General features: G+C 44.3%; 1 protein-coding gene across 1 annotated transcript in view; it reads left to right on the top strand.

The window, feature by feature from the left end:
- Positions 1 to 11,590: 11,590 nt before the first annotated feature.
- Positions 11,591 to 19,685, top strand: part of WHAMM (WASP homolog associated with actin, golgi membranes and microtubules) — a 32,271-nt gene continuing 24,176 nt past the window's right edge. Inside the window, 2 exon segments of the mRNA XM_047795294.1 lie at positions 11,591 to 12,343; positions 13,447 to 13,620. Of these exon segments, the coding sequence (XP_047651250.1) occupies positions 11,729 to 12,343; positions 13,447 to 13,620 (789 nt within the window). The 5' untranslated portion in view covers positions 11,591 to 11,728.

Genomic DNA, 19,685 nt, shown 5'->3' with positions numbered 1-19,685 from the left:
TTTATTTATTTTTAATGAATAATTTTTTACTTTATTTATTTATGTTTTGCTTTTTAGGACTGCACCTACAGCACATGGAGGTTCCTAGGCTAGGGGTCGAATCAGAGCTATAGCTGCCAGCCTATGCCACAGTCACAGCAACACAGGATATGAGCTGCATCTGTAACCTACAACATGGTTCACAGCCATGCCGGATCCTTAACCCACTAAGCGAGGCTAGGGATCGAACCTGAGTCCTCCATGGATACTAGGCAAATTCTTAACCCGCTTAGCCACAACAGGAACTCTTCATCGCCTTTAAATATATTTTTTTCTGACAGCCTAATTGTGAAAGCCATGGACACTGCCCCATGCTCTTTTGACTGCCCTGTGTCATCGGATCCTATTCACCCTCCCTTCTCCCTTGGCTCAGCTGTGATCTCCTCCCAGGCCACTGCCTGCTGGAATCTGTGCTGAGTCCCTCTGCTCAGCTGCTCCTCACCCGCTGGCCCTCCCCAAGCCTCCATCTCATTCCTCCTCTCACTCTCCACCTGCTCCAAGTGATCTTGGCCCCTCTGTGACAGCTTTCACACCATCCCCTGCCCTGAAAATGTCTCCAAACCCTTGTCTCTGGCCCTAACTGCTCCCCAAGCAGGGGCAGAGCTCACGAGCAGCAACTTCCTTCCTGAACACCCCCAGTCACCTCAAACTCAACACCTCCAGATGTTGTTGCCTCTTCTTTCTACTCTAATGTGTGGTGTGACATCCACTCTGCCTCCCAAGCCACTAACCTGTGACCATCTCTATAGCCTACACTAGAAGATGCCTGGAGACCCAGCTGGCTTGGCAGATGTGTAGAGAACCCACTTTCTTCAGCCTCCTTGCACTTTAGTGCCCAAGTTCATGGGGTCCTGACCTGATGATCTGGGTCCCAGTCCCCTTCCTGGACATTCCTACTATAGGCCTTCAGTTTCATCCTTGTTTCTCAGCCTCTGTCTGTAGAGATCAAGGATCACTCAACTTTTCTCCCCATGCCCTTAGGGAAAAGAACTCGGCCATGCATCCAAGGCTGGTCAGAGAAGACTCTTTGCCCCGTTGGCTCAGACCTCCCTCCTTACTCCAGAGACCGCCAGCCAGGCTCCTCTAGATGCCTGCCCCCATGCACTCTGAGTTCTGTCCTGTGAGCCACAAGGAAAGGCTAAGGGTGATGATGAGCAGAGAAGAGAATGGAATAGTCCCCAGGAGGCCCCATTTTAGGAAGATTTAACCCAAGAACAGGAGGTTCTGCATCCCAGTAGATCTCGTACAGTCCTTACCTTGGAGGGTTCCCCAGCTACATCCCTTCTTCTGGGGCTCTGCACTAAAGATCACTCCCACAGTTTAATGATGGCCATGACCCTCCTTGGAAGTCCCTCAAACATCCCTCAGTGGCTCTTGCTGATGGCAACACAAAAGCACAAGAACTGAATAGCCTCTGGCCATGGTGGGGACAATGAGGATGTGGCCACAGAGACTTGCCTGCTGAGCCCCTGGGCATCTTCTCTCTTCTCTCTCTCACTCTGCAGTTCCCAGGGTCTGCTGTTTTTCCATTTCCTCTGTGAGCACCACACAGAGAGGCAGACTTCCAACAGGAATTAGGGGACAAAGATGCTGCTATCCTAACCCCATACCACACGTGCAACTGGCTTATGCGTGCAACTGACTTATGCGGTTTGGATCCCCATGAGGAAATTTTACTCCTGAGACTCCAAGATTGGGGGGGAAATCATGCTTGGGATTCATAAAAGCTTCAGTCTCATTCCCTAGTGCTCTAAAACTCTTCATATGGAAGAGCATGGTAAACATCACTTCTGTCATGTCTCCTGAGGTTAAGTACGATGACTGCTCAGGACTGATGCACGAGATACTAGCTCCACTGTGTCCTGGACCACCATGGGGTCCATGGACACCTGGGCCATATCCCAGAGGAGGGAGGGATGAAGGAAGACCACTCCCAGAGGCAGCATCACAAAAAGGCAAAGCTCTGGTGCTTTGCCTCCCCAGTATCCAGGACTTATGAAGATCCTAGAGCCTGGATGTTCTTTGGGGTTACTAGCAAGAACACTGCCCACCATTAGACCCTGGCTTGGTGGTCCTGGAACGTCCTCATCGATGTAGCCTGTTTTAGGGATGCTTCAAGTGATGTAGGACATATCTCCTCACAACGGGTATGTACCCCAACAAAACGAGGACTGAACTGGACCAAGAAACCCCTCTGAACATGTGTGCAAACACACACACACACACACACACACAGGATTCCTAAATCTTTCTGGATAGCATGGACATCACCCCACCTTAGGCCAGATCTCCCCTAAATTATTGGTCCCCAAGACCAAAGGGGCCATACAACTATAGAAGCACCATGTTGCCTTCTCCCCAATATGGATCCATCCTAGGTCCCCACATCCTTTCCTGGTCAACAGAGCAACCAGAACCTACTATCCTAAGCCTACATCTTCTGCTCTCCTGGGTGTCTGATTGTGTAACTAGTCAGAACCACTCCCTTGTAGGAAAGAATGTCTTTTCAATAGATAGTGCTGGGAAAACTGGATAATCATATGCAAAAGAATGAAATCGGACCCTTATCTTATACCACTCATCAAAATTAGCTCAAAATGGATTAAAGACTTGAGTGAAAGAAAAGAAACCATGAAAGCTCTAGAAGAAAACACAGGAAAAAAGCTCCATATAACACCAAAAGCTTAAGAAACAAAAGCAAAACAAGGGGGACTACAGCAAACTAAAAAGCTTTTGCATGGCAAAAGAAACATTGACTAGAAGGAAAAGGCAACCTATTGAATGGGAGAAAGTATTTGCACACCATCTATATGATAAGGGGTTAATATTCAAAATATATAAGGAACTCATGCAACCCAATAGCAAAAAAATCTGATTTAAAAGTGGGCACGAGTTCCCATCATGGCTCAGCGGTTAATGAATCTGACTAGCATCCATGAGGACACAGGTTCAATCCCTAGCCTTGCTCAGTGGGTTAAGGATCTGCCATTGCTGTGAACTGTGCTGTAGGTTGCAGACACAGCTCGGATCTGGTGTTGCTGTGGCTATGGCATAGGCCAGAGGCTACAGCTCTGATTTAACCCCTAGCCTGGGCATCTCCATATGCCACGAGTTTGGCCTAAAAAGCAGAAAAAAAAAAAGACAGACCTGAATAGACACTTTTTTTCTAAATAAGACATGCAGATGGCCAATTTGTGTATGAAAAGATGCTCAACATCACTAACTTGGGAAATGCAAATCAAATGCACAATGAACTATCATCTCACACCTTTAGCATGGCTATTAAAAAAAAGATAAGCGATAACAAACGTTGACAGGGATGTGGGAAAAGGGGAACTCTTGTTCACTGCTGCTAGGAATGTACACTCATGCAGCCACTACATAAAACATTATGGCGATTCCTCAAAAAATCATAAATAGGAAGTTCCTGATGTGGCTTAGTGGCAACAAGCCTGACTGTTATCCATGAGGATGCGGGGTTGATCCCTGGCCTCATCCATTGGGTTAAAAGATCTGGCATTGGAGAACAGACTTATGGTTGCCAAGGGGGAAAGGGAGGAGGAGGGAGTGGGATAGACTGGGAATCTGGGGTTAATAGATGCAAACTATAGCCTTTGGAATTATAAGCAATGAGATCCTGCTGTACAGCACTGGGAACTATATCTAGTCACTTTATGATGGAGCATGATGGAGGATAATGTGAGAAAAAGAATGTATATATGTATGTGTGACTGGGTCATTTTGCTGTACAGTAGAAAACTGATAGAACACTGTAAACCAGCTATAATGGAAAAAATAAAAATCATAAAAAAAAAGATCTGGCACTGCCATGAGCTGTGGTGTAGGTCGCAGATAAGGCTTGGATCTGGCGTTGTTGTGGCTATGGTTGTGGTATAGGCCAGCAGCTTTGACTCCCATTCTACCCCTAGCCTGGGAACTTCCATATGCTGCAGGTGCAGCCCTAAAAAGAAAAAAAAAATTATAAACAGAATTGTCAGATGATCCAACAATCCCACTTCTGGGGTATATACCTAAAGGAAATAAAATCATTATCTTGAAGAGATACGTGCATTCCTATGTTCATTGCAGCATTATTCACAACAGCCAAGACATGTCTCTCAATGGATGGAACAGATAAGGAAACACAGACATAATGGAATACCATTCAGTCATAAAAGAAAGAAATCCTGCCATTTCCAACAACATAGATGGACTTTGAGAGCATCATGCTAGGTGAGATGAGTCAGAGAACAGCAAATGCTGTGTAATCTCCCTTAGGTGTGGAATCTGAAAAAGCTGAACTCATAGAAACAGAGAATAAATTGGTGGTTTCCAGGGACTGGGGATTGAGGGAAATGGGGAGATGATGGCCAAAGGATAACAACTTCTAGTTATGTGATGAGTAAGTTCTGGGGATCTATACATACAGCATGATGATGATAGTTAAGAACCCTATATTATGCCCTTGAGAGCAGCTAAGAGAGTAGCTCTTAAATGTTCTCACTATACACATAACCCAAAGGTCATTCACTGTGTGAGGTGATGGGGCTGTAAGTACCTTTATTGTGGTAATCATTGCACAATACATATGTGCATCTCATCATTGCATTGTGCACCTTAATCTTACAGGTTTTTTTAAATTTTTTTTTCTCTTTTGGTCAATCACATCTCAAGAAAGCTGGTGGGAAAAGAATAACTCCATTGCATAGAAACAATGACTTACACTAACATGTGCTTTGGCGTGGCATCATGGAGGTGGGGAGGGGCATGGGGTGGAAGGCAATTAGATCTGGAAAAAAAGACGGTCATGATTCCAGGGGCCTCTCTCAGGCCAGCAGCAGCAGCAGCAGTTCTCCTGAGCTTTGGAGTAATTCCCATCTTCACTCCTGGCTCCTGGCTGCTGGCTACTGTCTCTGCTCCAGGAGTGTTACAGGCCCCACCTGGTCAGGCCAGAGACTCAGAAGTCCTGATCCAGCTCAGTGTCGGGCAACGCGAGTGACCTGGGAAGTCTCCATCTGCACAGAGATCACCTGGGGAAGCCTGAGGTCTTTCTGTGACTCCAGGTGACCCCACCACGTGCCGGGGCTATGGTGCTGGGCATTGTTCATTGCACTGGCACTGGCTGTTCATAGGCCTGGAGAGGTGTGGGTTCAGGTGGATTCAAGAGAACAGGACTGCCTTGGGTGCCAGGGGCACAATGGACAAGACATGACTTCTGGTGAAGAGGAGACCCCAGGCAAATGAGTTATTGCTATTATTATTATTATTATTACTACCAGGACCTCAGTTTCTCCCACCTGGACCATGTTAGAAGTCTCCCTCCGATCACTCATGGAGTGGGAGGGCCAGGGTCAGAAAGTGAAAATTCAAAATGACCACAGCAATGTGGAAACCCCCGTGGCCACTGTGGGATCATTCTGTCCCTTGATAACAGCTGAAGAGGGCAGAAGGCAGCAGAGCACAGGCCCTGGCTATGAGGTCACCTCACCTAACAGCCAAAGCTCAAGGGGCCTAGGCAGAGATGTGTAATTCTAAGAATGGAGGGCCCCGTGGAAAGCATCTAATTCAATTTCCTGACTCTAGGATGGCGAAAATGAGTTCTTGTGAAGATAAAGGGGTTATTATGTCCAATATGATTTAACACGGATTAATCCGGGGCTACTCTGTATCCAGCCCTGTGCTGAATGCTGGACAAACCCAGGCAGGTAAAGAGCTGGATCTGGACCCATTTTTCCATGAAGCCATACCAGACCAAGGAGCAGCCCAGCTAAAAAGAAATAACACATTTCCACGTGCTACCAAAAGGGAGAACCCCAGAATTCTGTATTACCAATAAATCATCCCGAGAAATTCTTTCAACCAATGGCTGGAATGTGAAACACTAAATTGAACTGTTGAACAAGCAAGAAGACTGGAAAACACGGAGCACAGATACTGATAAGAACAAGTTCTTCCATGCTGGCACCTGCCCTGTGAATACACTGACACAAATCAGTCCGGGAGCTTGGCAGCAAAGGAGGACTTTGCAACACACCGCAGAGGTGACACTCACTTTCCCCCTCAACATCCAAACCTTTAACAAAATATTCAGAATTGGGGGAGAAATGAACATTAACAGTAAATTGTCATTTTATAAGTGATAAAACTGAGGCTTAGAGAAATATAGTAATAAATCATAGTAAAGAATATAAAGATGTATAAAGAATATGATGGATAGCTTCTACTCTATGCCATTGATCTGCAGTTAAAAAAATAAAGACTTCTGCTCAAGTCTTATATGGGAAGTATGCTTTAATTAGAAAAGTCTCTGGGAGTTCCCATTGTGGCTCAGCAGTAACAAACCCAACTAGTATCCATGAGGACTCAGGGTCAATCCCTGGCCTTGCTCAGTGGGTCGAGGGTCCGGCGTTGCCGTGAGCTACTGTGTAGGTCATAGACATGGCTCAGATCCTGCGTGGCTGTGGCTGTGGTGTAGGCCGGCAGCTGCAGCTCTGATTCTACCCCTAGCCTGGGAACTTTCATATGCAGCAGGTGTGGCCCTAAAAAGCAAAAAATAAAAAAATAAAAAATACATTTTTTAACTTTTAATGGGTCGTGGGTACCTCTGAGAATCTACTGAAAGCTGTGAATTCTCTTTCCAAAAGTGAGCCCAGAAAGGCACAAACATAATTTTGTACATAATTTTAGGAGCTCACCCATGTAGCCCCTGGCAATTTTGGAGCCAGAGCTAAAGAAACTTGCTTTAAACTGTTAGCTGTATGGTTTTACAAAATGGTTCAAATCAGCACAGTTCACACCTAAAAACTTTCTATGGGAGGACAGGGTGTGCAAAACAAGTGAAAAATGATGTTGATGCTGTTTTTCAGTATTTGAATCAAAGCACAAAATTATGATTTGTCAGCACGCACATGCAGATTGAAATAAAAGGTATTTATCAACCGAATACCATAGTCAAATGACATCAACATTTAGTTTCAAACCATTCTAACAAATGGGAACCCGCACTAAAAATACCCTAAAGACACATTCTACTGGTTGCAAAAATCGCCAGCCTCTCTCTGTCTGCATCTGAGGCTTTCATGCCCTGTACCAACCCCACATTCAGTAAAGCTGAACCCTGGCTGCAAGAAGGCACAGGAAATAATCACACTGTTTATTGCAATGTACACCTGCAATTTCAGATGCTCTCTCTTCCCATCTAAAGGAAAGGCATTGCATTAACATTGCAGCACTCCATTACTGAGTTTCTAATAATATTAATTTGCATTAGAAAAATAACAACTCTTCAAAAACTTGCCTGCTAATTTAAGGATCCATATATTTTTCTTTTAACTCGGAGGCTCCGGGTAAGTACTAGAAAACTGCATCCACGGTCAGCAGGCTTTCCTTCTGGGTGACCTCTGTACGCCCGGCAGGCTGCCCCTGCCTGTTCTACCCCAGAGTCCTACAAGTGGGGCAGCAAAGGCAGGGGTAACACGAGCTGGCTCTGGCTGCAAATAGCAACAGGCCTGCCTGAGTGGAAGCCCAAATATAGACCTGCCACTGGTTACTGCTCAAGTGTCACCAGGGGAGGTCACATGTAATAAATGTTACTTCATTTACTGTGGGGATTTGAGTGCTGTGGCTCTACCCAGGGACTCAGGTGGCTGGGCATGTGTAGAGGGCAGGGGGCTGTTACTGTGAGGTTGGGAGGGCAGCTGCAGGCCACACAAGAGGAGAATGGACTCTGAGAGGCCAAATGCTGTACACCTTCCACCTGGCCTGAGGGGCAGGAATTACTCCCCTCTCTGGAGAAAAATCCAGCAGACTGGAGTTCCCATTGTGGCTCAGCAGAAACTGGTATCCATGGGGACACAGGTTCAATCCCTGGCCTCACTCAGTGAGTGGGGGATCCAACCTTGCCATGGAATGTGGTGTGGGTTGCAGATTCAGCTCAGATCTGGCGTTGCTGTGGCTGTGGTGTGGACCGGCGGCTGCAGCTCCGCTTCAACCCCTAGCCTGGGAACCTCCATATGCCATGGGTGGGCCCTCAAAAGATTAAAAAAAAAAAAAAATTCAGCAGACCCATGACCTTCTGCTCCCTCTTAGGTAACACATTTGAAGGCATAGTCTCCATTCGGTAATACGGTACAGTCCAGTACATTCACTAAAAAGTCAAACTTAGCTTAGCCAGCATCGAAACCTTCTCCCCTTCCCAGCTTAGGCCTCTGGAGCTGGAAGTCTGCCCTGAAAAACGAGGGATGAGGGGGCGCTCTTCTTCCCACATTTTCTCCCCAAGCTCTGGCTTGTCTGCCACAGGCAGGAGGCGTTAAGGTGATAAGACAGCTCCTATGTGTGCTGGTGCCACAGACGATGCTAGCTTCTAGCCCTTTGTGGCAGGCAGATGTTTAGAGCTTTGTTTATCCCTCTGAGCTTGTATACACCTCTGGGGTTTCCCATTATGGAGCCCTTTCCCGTGGAGTTCCCATGTCCCTCTATTCTGCACTCCTCCTCCAGGCCCTGGTGGGCCACCTCCAAGATTTCTCGAATGAAGTCTCCTCACCCATGCAGCTCATTCTCTTAGGCTGAATCTAGGTCCTTGCTGGCTCTGTCTTCCTGCTGGCCCACATCTCGAGCTTGGGAAGCAGACGGCATCCTAGGTCCTAGTAAACTCTGGGATGCAGGTGATGCCAATGCAGCCGCTTCCCTTGGCTCTGCCACTGAAGCAGCCAATCCTCTCCTCTCAGGCCACCATGTGCCCACCTGCAGGAAATAGAGCAAGCTCCCTGAAGTGTCCCTTTGAAGATGGCTCACTGGGCTTGCAGATCGGGGATGGGATTCCAACCCTCCCCACAGTGCAACAACAGATCTCTCCAGAAAAATCACTCCAAAATGAAAGCAAAGTTTATCTCTTACAAGTTATTTTACTTTTCATAACTTCCAAACATCCTCTTTTCTTCACTCTGATCCCTTTTCATTTTCTCCCATTGGCAGAAAACATAAAGTGGGTTCTGGACCATCTCCTTTAAAAATCTGTATGTGGTGATCTGATCTCAGATTTTTACCTCTACTGCTTTTTGTGTGTGTGTGGGGGGGCTCTCCTGTGGCATATGGGAGTTCCCAGGCTAGGGGGTCTAATCAGAGCTGCAGCTGCTGGCCTACACCAAAGCGACAGCTCACCTCATCTGCGACTTTATACCATAGCTCACAGCAAAGCTGGATCCTTAACCCACTGAGCAAGGCCAGGGATCAAATGTGCATCCTCGTGGATACTAGTTCGGTTTGTTTCTGCTGAGCCACAGCAAGAACTCCTCATCTACTACTTTTTGAAGTTTTAATCAAAATTGCATTTTTAAAATACTTTTACTGCCAGGTAGCTATACAATAAAAATATTGGAAGCAAAATAAAATATTAAAAGCAAAAAATTTGAAAGAAAAAATTATGCAAAGATGTATGTACAGGAATGTTCGCCATGGTATTACCTATCCTAGCAGAAAATTGAAATTAATCTATTTCTACCAATATAGAATTCATTAAGCAAATCACAATATTGTCAACTTGATATTGACAAATATTAAAAATAATGTAGATGCCTATTATTTTAATGTGGATGATGCCTACAATATATTTGTAAGTAGAAAGAGTATGCAAAACATCATTACAGTATAATCATATATATATTCACAAATATATACATACACACACAAAATGAAAGCAAGGTTTATCTCTTATGAGTTATTTTCCTTTCGTAACTTTTCTATGTCTAGTTTTATAATAATTATTCATACCTTTTATTATTTTTAAAAACTCTTTAGTTTTTAATGTAAAATAATATATAGTATTTGGCTTAGAAAAGAGCAAATACTACAAAAGAATCATAAAGGGAATGTAAGCCAGTCAGGCACCCCGGTAACATGATTAGGTTTGGTGTGTATTTTTCTGTTTTTTTTTTTTTTCCTAAGAATGTATACATTTATGCCCCTCTCACACAAAACAGAAATTACCTTTATAATTAGAAAGTCTGCTAATTTCATTTTGAAAACGCAAATAATTTAGAACTACTAGAAAGGATTAAACAATATAACACAAATACGGTAAAAAGATATACTGTAAAGAATATACAAAACATATTAAAACAGGCTATTAAAGAATAAGTAAATCATTTTTAGCTAAAACGATAATGTTAAAAAATAGTTTGAGGGAGTTCTGGCCGAGGCACCGTGGGTTAAGAATCCGAGTGTAGAGGCTTGGGTCGCTGTAGCGGCGGGTGATTGGATCCCCAGCCAGGTGCAACAAGTTAAAGGATCCTGAGCAGCTGCCCAGCCCTGGAAACTTCCATAAGCCCCGGGTGCAGCCTTTAAAAAAAAAAAAAAGTTTGAGGAAAAATAAATCTCTTTAGCTAAAAGGTTATCTGTTCAAGAGGACTGAATAATAGCCAGAGCCGCTGTCTGGTATCCAGGACCCCACAACCCCCCTTCTCCCGGACAGATACAGGCAACGTTAGACTTTCCAGCTACACTCCACAGAGGTTCCTAGATGCCCTGGGATTATCTTCAGCGGGAGAGATGCCTAACGGTAGCTTTCACCTGGCTCTGTTTTTTATTTTTGTTGTTGTTGTTTGTCTGGGGATAATAACCAGTGCAAATCTGATTCCAGGCTTTCCCAGCCCTCAAACCTTCAAAAAGTCTTTCATTGGTTCCCGAATCAAACCCTCACAAACCCTCTCAGCTCCTTGTGCACCCCCTCCCTCCCCTCCGCTCTCTACCCCCACTAGCCTCTCAGTGCACTGGCAGGATGGGAGCGGACCTGTGTTGTATTTCTCAGTACACAGTGGGTAGAGACCAAGGCTGTCTTATTCCCTGTTGTATGAACAGCTCGAGCTCCAAGTCACACTCCCTCCCCACTGCAAATTACATCTCCGGATCTCCTTAAACAGGTCTTCAGCAACCAGGTGGTCTGAAGGGTGTGAAGTGCCTGATTGCCTGTGTAGCTTAAGAAAAATTTCTTTTCTGAGCCTGTTTCCTTATCTCTCAAATGAAGGGTTTTAACATAGATTGTATTTAAACATGCTACTTGAAAGCTGGGGTGCCTTGAAGAAGAGGTATCTTTTTGTATGCTCCCTCTGTGCCCAACCTCCCAAAACACGCACACAGCATACATTCCGTAAAAGTTTGTTGAATTGATACCAGTGTTTGTGGCTTCTACTAGTGCTTGGTGCTTAAAGACCCCCATTAAGTAACTATTGCTTAAATATTTGATCTCACCACTCTTGAAAGCAGGAATCATGTATTCACTAGGGTCCTGATAACAGAAGACAGAATCTCCATTTTCAAGAGGTTCACAGATTAGTGTAGGACTCTTCATTTAACAATTTTTCAACGTCAATACGTATACAGGTGGAAAAGGGGAGGCAAGAGTGGTAATTTCGGGCTCTCGACTAGGTTGCTACCTTGATTGCCTGGGGTGGGAGGACGATCTTTTGACCTTTTCATTGGTTGTCGAGAGCCCTCCCTTCTATTACCCAACCAATCCCGGAAGCGCGCTGGAAACAGTAGCTAGCCAATCAAAAGTGCCGATGGTGGCTATAGTCTGGGCGCTGACCCCATTCTAGTTCAGCGAAAAATGACGCTGTTCGGACCTTCCAGTGAGTGGGAGTGCCAGGCCAGGCCCCGGCGAGCCAAGCCCTACGGGTGCTGACCGTCGGCGGCCATGGAGGACGAGCAGCCCGATAGCTTGGAGGGCTGGGTGCCGGTCCGCGAGGACCTCTTCGCCGAGCCAGAGCGGCATCAGCTGCGCTTCCTCGTGGCCTGGAACGACGCGGAAGGCAAGTTCGCTGTGACTTGTCACGACCGCACGGCGCAGCGGCAGCGGCGGCGCGAGGGGGACCGGACGGGGCCCGAGCGCGAGCCCGAGCCCGTGCTCGAGGCCGCCGCCCCCCCGCCCAGCTGGGCGGGCCTACTCTCGGCCTCCGGGCTCCGCGGCGCGCACCGGCAGCTGGCGGCGCTATGGCCGCCGCTGGAGCCCTGCTTCCCGCAGCTGCCGCCAGAACTGGACGCGGGCGGCGGCGGGGCCTGGGGCCTGGGGCGCGGGCTGTGGACTCTGGTGTGGCCGGCACGCGCGAGCCCGGGCGAGGCGGCGCTGCAGGAACTGTGCGGGCAGCTGGAGCGCTACCTGGGCCAGGCGGCCGACGGCTGTGGCGGCTCCGCGGTGCGCGACGCGCTCTTCCCGGCGGATGGCTGCGCGGCGGACTGCGAGAGCCTACGCGAATTTCGGGAGCGGGCCCTGCGCGCGCGGCGGGACGAGGCGGGCTCACGGCTGCGCCAGGTATGCACCCACCGGGCGGACACCCGGTCCTCTCCTGCTCGGTTCAGCCTTGGGGCCTTTCCGAGGGTGGGGGTCCTTCCGTAGACCCCGCGCGGGGAGGGGGCCAGTTTTTAGTGTGATGCGCAGGAGAGCAAAGTCCCATAGGTGCCCTTAACCTGTTGGGGAGCAGCTTCGGGAATTCTGCGGAGTCCACATGGGGTCTAGTAAGAGGACTAAGTTACGACAACATCAACAACGTTTATTCTCTGTGAGAAGCTGGCTAGGCCCTTAAACCATTCCGCTGAAGCTATTGGCGGAGCAGGCTGTTGTGATGCAAATACTAGAGGATACTGAAAGCAAAACTAGAGCTACCCTCTCCGTGTAGGAAATGACAACACGGACTAAATGTAAACAAAGCCAGGTTCTGTGCGTGAGCGAAGATCAGTAGTGGGGACAAAATGTTCTAGAGGATGAAGCGGCTTCTAGGAGACAGGTAAAGACTCCGTTACATGGAATAGCCTATGGGACGTGAGCTGTATTCATCGGTCTTTAAGAGCAGCAACAGGAGTGCAATTTTAAGCTTGAAAGAGGTAATTAGAGAGATCAGACAATTTATTTTTTGAGTGGTAAGCTACAGAACTGAAGGGGATTCACAAGTTCACAAAAGGGTTTAAGAGGAACTATGGCTCATATAGCCACAGCTATCCCACACCCTGGCTTGCCTCCATTTTGCCGGTTTCTCTCTAGGAGCCATTCTTTTTTGTTTGTTTTGTTTTTTGCTTTTTAGGGCCGCACCCATGGCTTCTGGAGGGTCCCAGGGTAGGGGTCGAATTGGAGCTGTAGCTGTCGGCCTACACCACAGCCACAGCAACGCCAGATCCCAGCTGCGTTTGCGACCTGTACCACAGCTCAGGCAACGCCGTCGGATCTTGGACCCACTGAGCAAGGCCAGGGATCAAACCCTCCCCTCACAGAGACTACACTGGGTCCTTAACCCACTGAGAAAACTCCCTTAATCGGTATTTTAAATTGATGCATTAAAGTTTAGAACATTCAGGTATCTTTAGCTTTGGTATGCTCTTATACTGTCTGTACTGGAGCTTTGTTTACATTTTGCCTTCTAGCTGCTTCGAGGTCACAAAAAAGCCAACACCATGGTGGCATTAATGGAAGTTTATCAAGAGGAAGATGAAGCATACCAGGAATTAGTTACTGTGGCAACCATGTTCTTCCAGTATTTACTGCAGCCATTCAGGGATATGCGAGAACTTGCGACTTCATGTAAGCTTGCTATTTTGGTACGTTTTCTTTATATTTTTATTTTATCAGATTTACTATTTATCATATTCTCTTTCCTTAGTCACATTTAAGATTCAGTCTGTGTTAGCATTTTGGGTTCACCATTATGTTTAGATAACATTAAAGATATATCAAATTAGTTTTATTTTTTAAAATTAAAAACAATTATTTACAATGTGCCAATTTCTGCTGTACAGCAGAGTAACTCAGTTATATATATATATATATATATATATATATATATATATATATATATATACATTCTTTTTTATATTCTTTTCCCTTATGATCTAGCCCAGGAGATTGGATATAGTTCCCTGTGCTGTACAGCAGACTTCATTGCTTATCCATCCTAAATGTAGTTTGCATCTACTAACCCCAAAGTCCCAGTCCATTCTTCTCCCTCCTCCTTTCCCCTTGGCAACCAAGTCTGTTCTCTATGTCTATAGGTCTGTTTCTCTTTTGTAGATAGGTTCATTTGTGCCATGTTTTAAATTCCACATACAAGTGATATCATATGGTATTTGTCTTTCTTACTTTACTTAGTATGGGAATCTCTAGTTGCATCCATGTAGCTGCAAATGGCATCATTTTGTTCTTTTTATGGCTGAGTAGTATTCCATTGTGTATATGTTCCACATCTTAATCCATTCATATGTTGGAGGACATTTAGGTTTCTTCCATGTCTTGGTTATTATGAATAGTGCTGCTATGAAAATAGGGGTGCATGTATCTTTTTGAATTACAGTTTTATCCAGATATGGGATGGGAGTGGGATCGCTAGATCATATGGTAGTTCTATATTTAGTTTTCTGAAGAACCTCCATACTCTTTTCCATAGTGATTGCACCAATTTACACTCCCACCAAGAGTATAGGAGGGTTCCCTTTTCTCTACACCCTTTCTAGCATTTATTTGTAGGCTTTTTGTTTGTTTGTTTGTTTGTTGTCTTTTTGGGGCCACACCCGAGGCATATGGAGGTTCCCAGGTGAGGGGTCAAATCAGAGCTATAGCCACCAGCCTACACCACAGCTCACAGCAACGCCAGATCCTTAACCCACTGAGCAAGGCCAGGGATTGAACCCACATCCTTATGAGTGCTAGTTGGGTTCATTAACTGCTGAGCCATGATGGGAACTCCTCTATTTGTGGACTTTTTAGTGTGGCCACTCTGACTGGTATGAAGTGGTTCCTCATTGTAGTTTTGATTTGCATTTATCTAATAATTAGTGATGTTGAACATTTTTTCATGTGCCTTTTGGCCATCTGGATGTCATCTTTGGAGAAATGTCTACTTAGGTCTTCTGCCTATTTTTCGATTGGGTTGTTTGGGATTTTTTTGTTGTTGTTGAGTTGTATCTGTTGTTTCTATATTTTGGAGATTAAGCATTTGTCAGTTGCATCATTTGCAAATGTTTTCTCCCATTTTGTAAACTGTCTTTTCATCTTGTTTATGGTTTCCTTTGCTGTGCAAAAGCTTGTAAGTTTGATTAGGACCTATTTGTTTATTTTTGTTTTTATTTCTCTTGCCTTAGGAAACTCACCCAAGGAAACATTTGTATGATTTATGTCAGAGAATGTTTTGCCTATGTTCTTATCTAGGAGTTTTATGATGTCAAGTCTTATGTTTAAGTCTTTAAGCCATTTTGAGATTATTTTTGTGCATGGCGTGAGGGCGTGTTCTAATTTCATTGATTTTCTGTGGGTGTCCAATTTTTCCAGCACCATTTGCTGAAAGTCCTGTCTTTCCCATGTTTTATTCTTGTTTTATTTGTCAAAGATTAATTGACTGTAGGTGTCTGGGTTTATTTCTGTGTTCGCTATTCTGTTCCATTGGGTTGTGTGTCTGTTTTTTTACCGGTACCACACTGTCTTGATTACTGTAGCTTTAGAATAGCATCTGAAGTCTGGGAGAGTTATGCCTCCTGCCTTGTTTTTTTGTTTGTTTTTTTTTCCCCTGAGGATTGCTTTGGCCATTCTGGGTCTTTTATGGTTTCATATAAATTTTTAGATTTTTCGTTCTAGTTCTGTGAAAAACGTCATGATAATTTGACAGGAATTGCATTAAATCTGTAGAATCCTCTGAGTAGTATGGCCATCTTAACAATATTAATTCTTCCAGTCCAAGAGCTTGGAATATCTTTCCATGTCTTTGAATCCGCTTTAATGTCCTTGATTAATGTTTTATAGTTCTCAGCTGATATGTCTTACATCCTTGGTCAGGTTTATTCCTAGGTATTTTATATCTTTTGGTGAGATTTTAAAAGGTTTGTTTGTTTGGCCATGCCTGCGGCATGTGGAAGTTCCTGGACCAGGGATCGGATCCAAACTGCAGTTTTGACCTGTGCCAGATCCTTAATCCATTGTGCTGGGCTGGGGGTCGAACCAAACCCACAACACCACAGGAACAACTGGATCTTTCACCCACTGTGAAATAGCGAGAACTCTCCCGTTTCTGGATGTTAATCTTGTGTCTTGCTGCTTTGCTGAAGTCATTTATCAGATAAGGTAGTTTTGCGTGGAGTCCTTAGGGTTTGTAGTATTATGTTATCTGCATATAGTGGCAATTTTACCTCGTCCCTTACAATTTGGATACCCTTTCTTCCCTTTTTTTTTTGTCTTTTTTTAGGGCCACACCGGAGACATGTGGAAGTTCCCAGTTGAATCAGAGCTACAGCTGCTGACCTACACCACAGTCACAGCAATGCCAGATCCAAGCCACATCTGCAACGTACACCACAGCTCATGGCAATGCCAGATCCATAACCCACTGAATGAGGCCAGGGATCAAACCTGCATCCTCATGGATACTAGTCGGGTTTGTTACCACTGCACTCCAGGAACTCTCAACTTTTTACTACTTTTTCTTGTCTGATCGCTGTGGTCAGGACCTCCAATACTGCACTGAATAAAAGTGGTGAGAGTGGGCATCCTTGTCTTGTTCCAGATTTTAGGCTTTCAGCTTTTCTTCATTGAGTGTTATATTGGCTGTGGGCTTGTCATAAATCGCCTTTATTATGTTGAGATATGTTCCCTTTATACCCATTTTGCTAAGAGTTTTTTTTTTATCATGAATGGATGTTGAATTTTTTCAAATGCTCTTGCATCTATTGAGATGATCATATGGTTTTTGACTTTTCTTTTGATAATGTGATCTATTACATTTACTGATTTACATATGTTGAACCATCCTTGTGAATTTGGGATGAATCCCACTTGGTAGTGGCATATGATTTTTTTTAATGTGTTACTGAATTTGGTTTGCTGAAATTTTGTTGAGAATTTTTGCATCTATATTCATCAAAGATATTGGCCTACAATTTTCTTCTTTGGTGGTATCTTTGTCTGGTTTTAGTATTAGGATGATGGTGCTTTCATCAAATGTCTTTGGGAGTGTTCCCTCCTCTTCAGTCTTTTGGAAGAGTTTGAGAAGGATCAGTATAATTTCTTCTTTGTATGTTTGGTAGAATTCACCTTTGAAGCCATGTGGTCCTGGACTTTTGTTTGTAGTGAGTTTTTTGTTTGTTTATAGATTTTATTTCACATCTAGTGAATGACCTCTTCAAATTATCTATTTCTTCCTCATTCAGTTTTGGTGGGCTGTATGTTTCTAGAAAGTTGTTCATGTCTTCAAGGTTGTCAAATTTGTTGGCATATAATTATTCATAGTATTATGATTTCTTTGTATTTCTGTGGTATCAGTTGAGATTTTTCCCTTTTCATTTCTTTTGTTTATTTTGGTTCTCTCTCTTTTCTTCTTGGTGAGCCTGGCCAGAGATTTCTGCTGCATCCTGCGCTTCAGGTCAACAGGAGATCCTGAAAGAGGGATGGTGTGGCATACAAAACACACAAGACTCTTTCACATTTTATTTATTTTGTTTGTTTGTTTTTCCCCCACATTATCATTCCATCTTTATTTTTATTTATTTTTAATTTTTTTAAATTGTTATTTCCCCCAACACACTTTTTTTTTCCCCCACTGTACAGCATGGGGACCCAGTTACACATACGTGTATACACAGTTTTTTCTCCCACTGTTGTGCTCCATTGTAAGTATCTAGACATAGTTAGCAGTGCTATACAGCAGGATCTCATTGTTAATCCATTCCAAAAGCAATAGTTTGCATCCATTAACCCCAAGCTCCCCATCCACCCCACTCCCTCCCCCTCCCCCTTGGCAACCATAAGTCTATTCTCCAAGTCCATGATTTTCTTTTTTGTGGAAAGGTTCATTTGTGCTGTATATTAGATACCAGATATAAGTGATATCATATGGTATTTGTCTTTCTCTTTCTGACTTACTTCACTCAGTATAAGAGTCTCTAATTCCATCCATGTTGCTGCAAATGGCATTATTTAGTTCTTTTTATGGCTGAGTAGTATTCCATTGTGTATATATACTACATCTTCCTAATCCAGTCGTCTCTTGATGGACATTTGTGTTGATTCCATGTCTTGGCTATTGTGAATAGAACTGCAATGAACATGTGAGTGCATGTGTCTTTTTTTAGGGAAAGCTTTGTCCAGATATATGCCCAAGAGTGGTATTGCTGGATCATATGATGGTTCTATGTATAGATTTCTAAGGTACCTCCATATTATTCTCCATAGTGGTTGTACCAGCTTACATTCCCACCAACAGTGCAGGAGTGTTCCCTTTTCTCCACACCCCCTCCAGCACTTATTTGTGGACTTATTAATGATAGCCATTCTGACTGGTATGAGGTGGTATCTCGTGGTAGTTTTGATTTGCGTTTCTCTAATAATCAGTGATGTTGAGCATTTTTTCATGTGCTTGTTGGCCATCTGTACATCTTCCTTGGAAAAATGTCTATTCAGGTCTTTTGCCCATTTTTCAATTGGGTTGTTGGCTTTTTTGCTGTTGAGTTGTGTAAGTTGCTTGCATATTCTAGAGATTAAGCCCTTGTCTGTTGCATCATTTGACACTATTTTCTCCCATTCTGTAGGTTGTCTTTTTGTTTTCTTTTTGGTTTCCTTTGTGGTGCAAAAGCTTGTCAGTTTGATTAGGTCCCACTGGTTTATTTTTGCTTTTATTTCTGTTGCTTTGGGAGACTGGCCTGAGAAAATATTCATAAGGTTGATGTCAGAGAATGTTTTGCCTATGTTCTCTTCCAGGAGTTTGATGGTGTCTTGTCTTATATTTAAGTCTTTAAGCCATTTTGAGTTTATTTTTGTGCATGGTGTGAGGGTGTGTTCTAGTTTCCTTGATTTGCATGCAGCTGTCCAGGTTTCCCAGAAATCTTGCTGAATAGACTGTCTTTTTCCCATTTTATGTTCTTGCCTCCTTTGTCAAAGATTAATTGACCATGGTGTCAGGACTCTTTTACTTTTTAAAAGTGAGGGAGGAGTTCCCTTCGTGGCACAGTGGTTAACGAATCCGACTAGGAACCATGAGGTTGCGGGTTCGGTCCCTGCCCTTGCTCAGTGGGTTAACGATCTGGCGTTGCCGTGAGCTGTGGTGTAGGTTGCAGACGCGGCTCGGATCCCACATTGCTGTGGCTCTGGCGTAGGCCGGCGGCTACAGCTCCGATTAGACCCCTAGCCAAGGAACGTCCATATGCTGTGGGAGCGGCCCAAGAAATAGCAAAAAAAAAAAAAAAGACAAAAAAAAAATTAAAAAAAAATTAAAGTGAGGGACCAGGAGGCACTCTGTTCTGAGGAATAAAGGGCCCTAGGCTTTAGCCCACAAGACTTTTTTTAGGGAAAGTGACGTGTTTAGATTAGTGAGCAAGAGCAGATATAGGGAGTGGTGAAGCTGTCTCTTAGTGAGATTTAGGGAGACTACTAGCAATAAAAGTCACAGGTGTGTACATCTAGGATATAGTGCAGCTGCCTAAAGAACAACATAGTTAATGTATAAACCCCTTATTTTATTTTGACAGGAGACCGTGCACTTTAGAACTCAGCGTCAGCAGACATGCTTATCTGGCTTTTGCCATCACAAGCATTTCTTGGCTTATCGTGCACATACCAAGTTTGCTTTCTGCAGAGTTCTACTTCCTTTAGACTGATAGTCTTATAGCCTCAAACACATTCTTAAAAA

This window comes from Phacochoerus africanus, chromosome 9, assembly GCF_016906955.1.
Source record: "Phacochoerus africanus isolate WHEZ1 chromosome 9, ROS_Pafr_v1, whole genome shotgun sequence".
In the NCBI taxonomy this organism is placed as follows: Eukaryota; Metazoa; Chordata; class Mammalia; order Artiodactyla; family Suidae; genus Phacochoerus; species Phacochoerus africanus.
The sequence above is the reverse complement of the archived record's forward strand: the minus strand, read 5'-3'. Positions and strand labels throughout refer to the sequence as shown.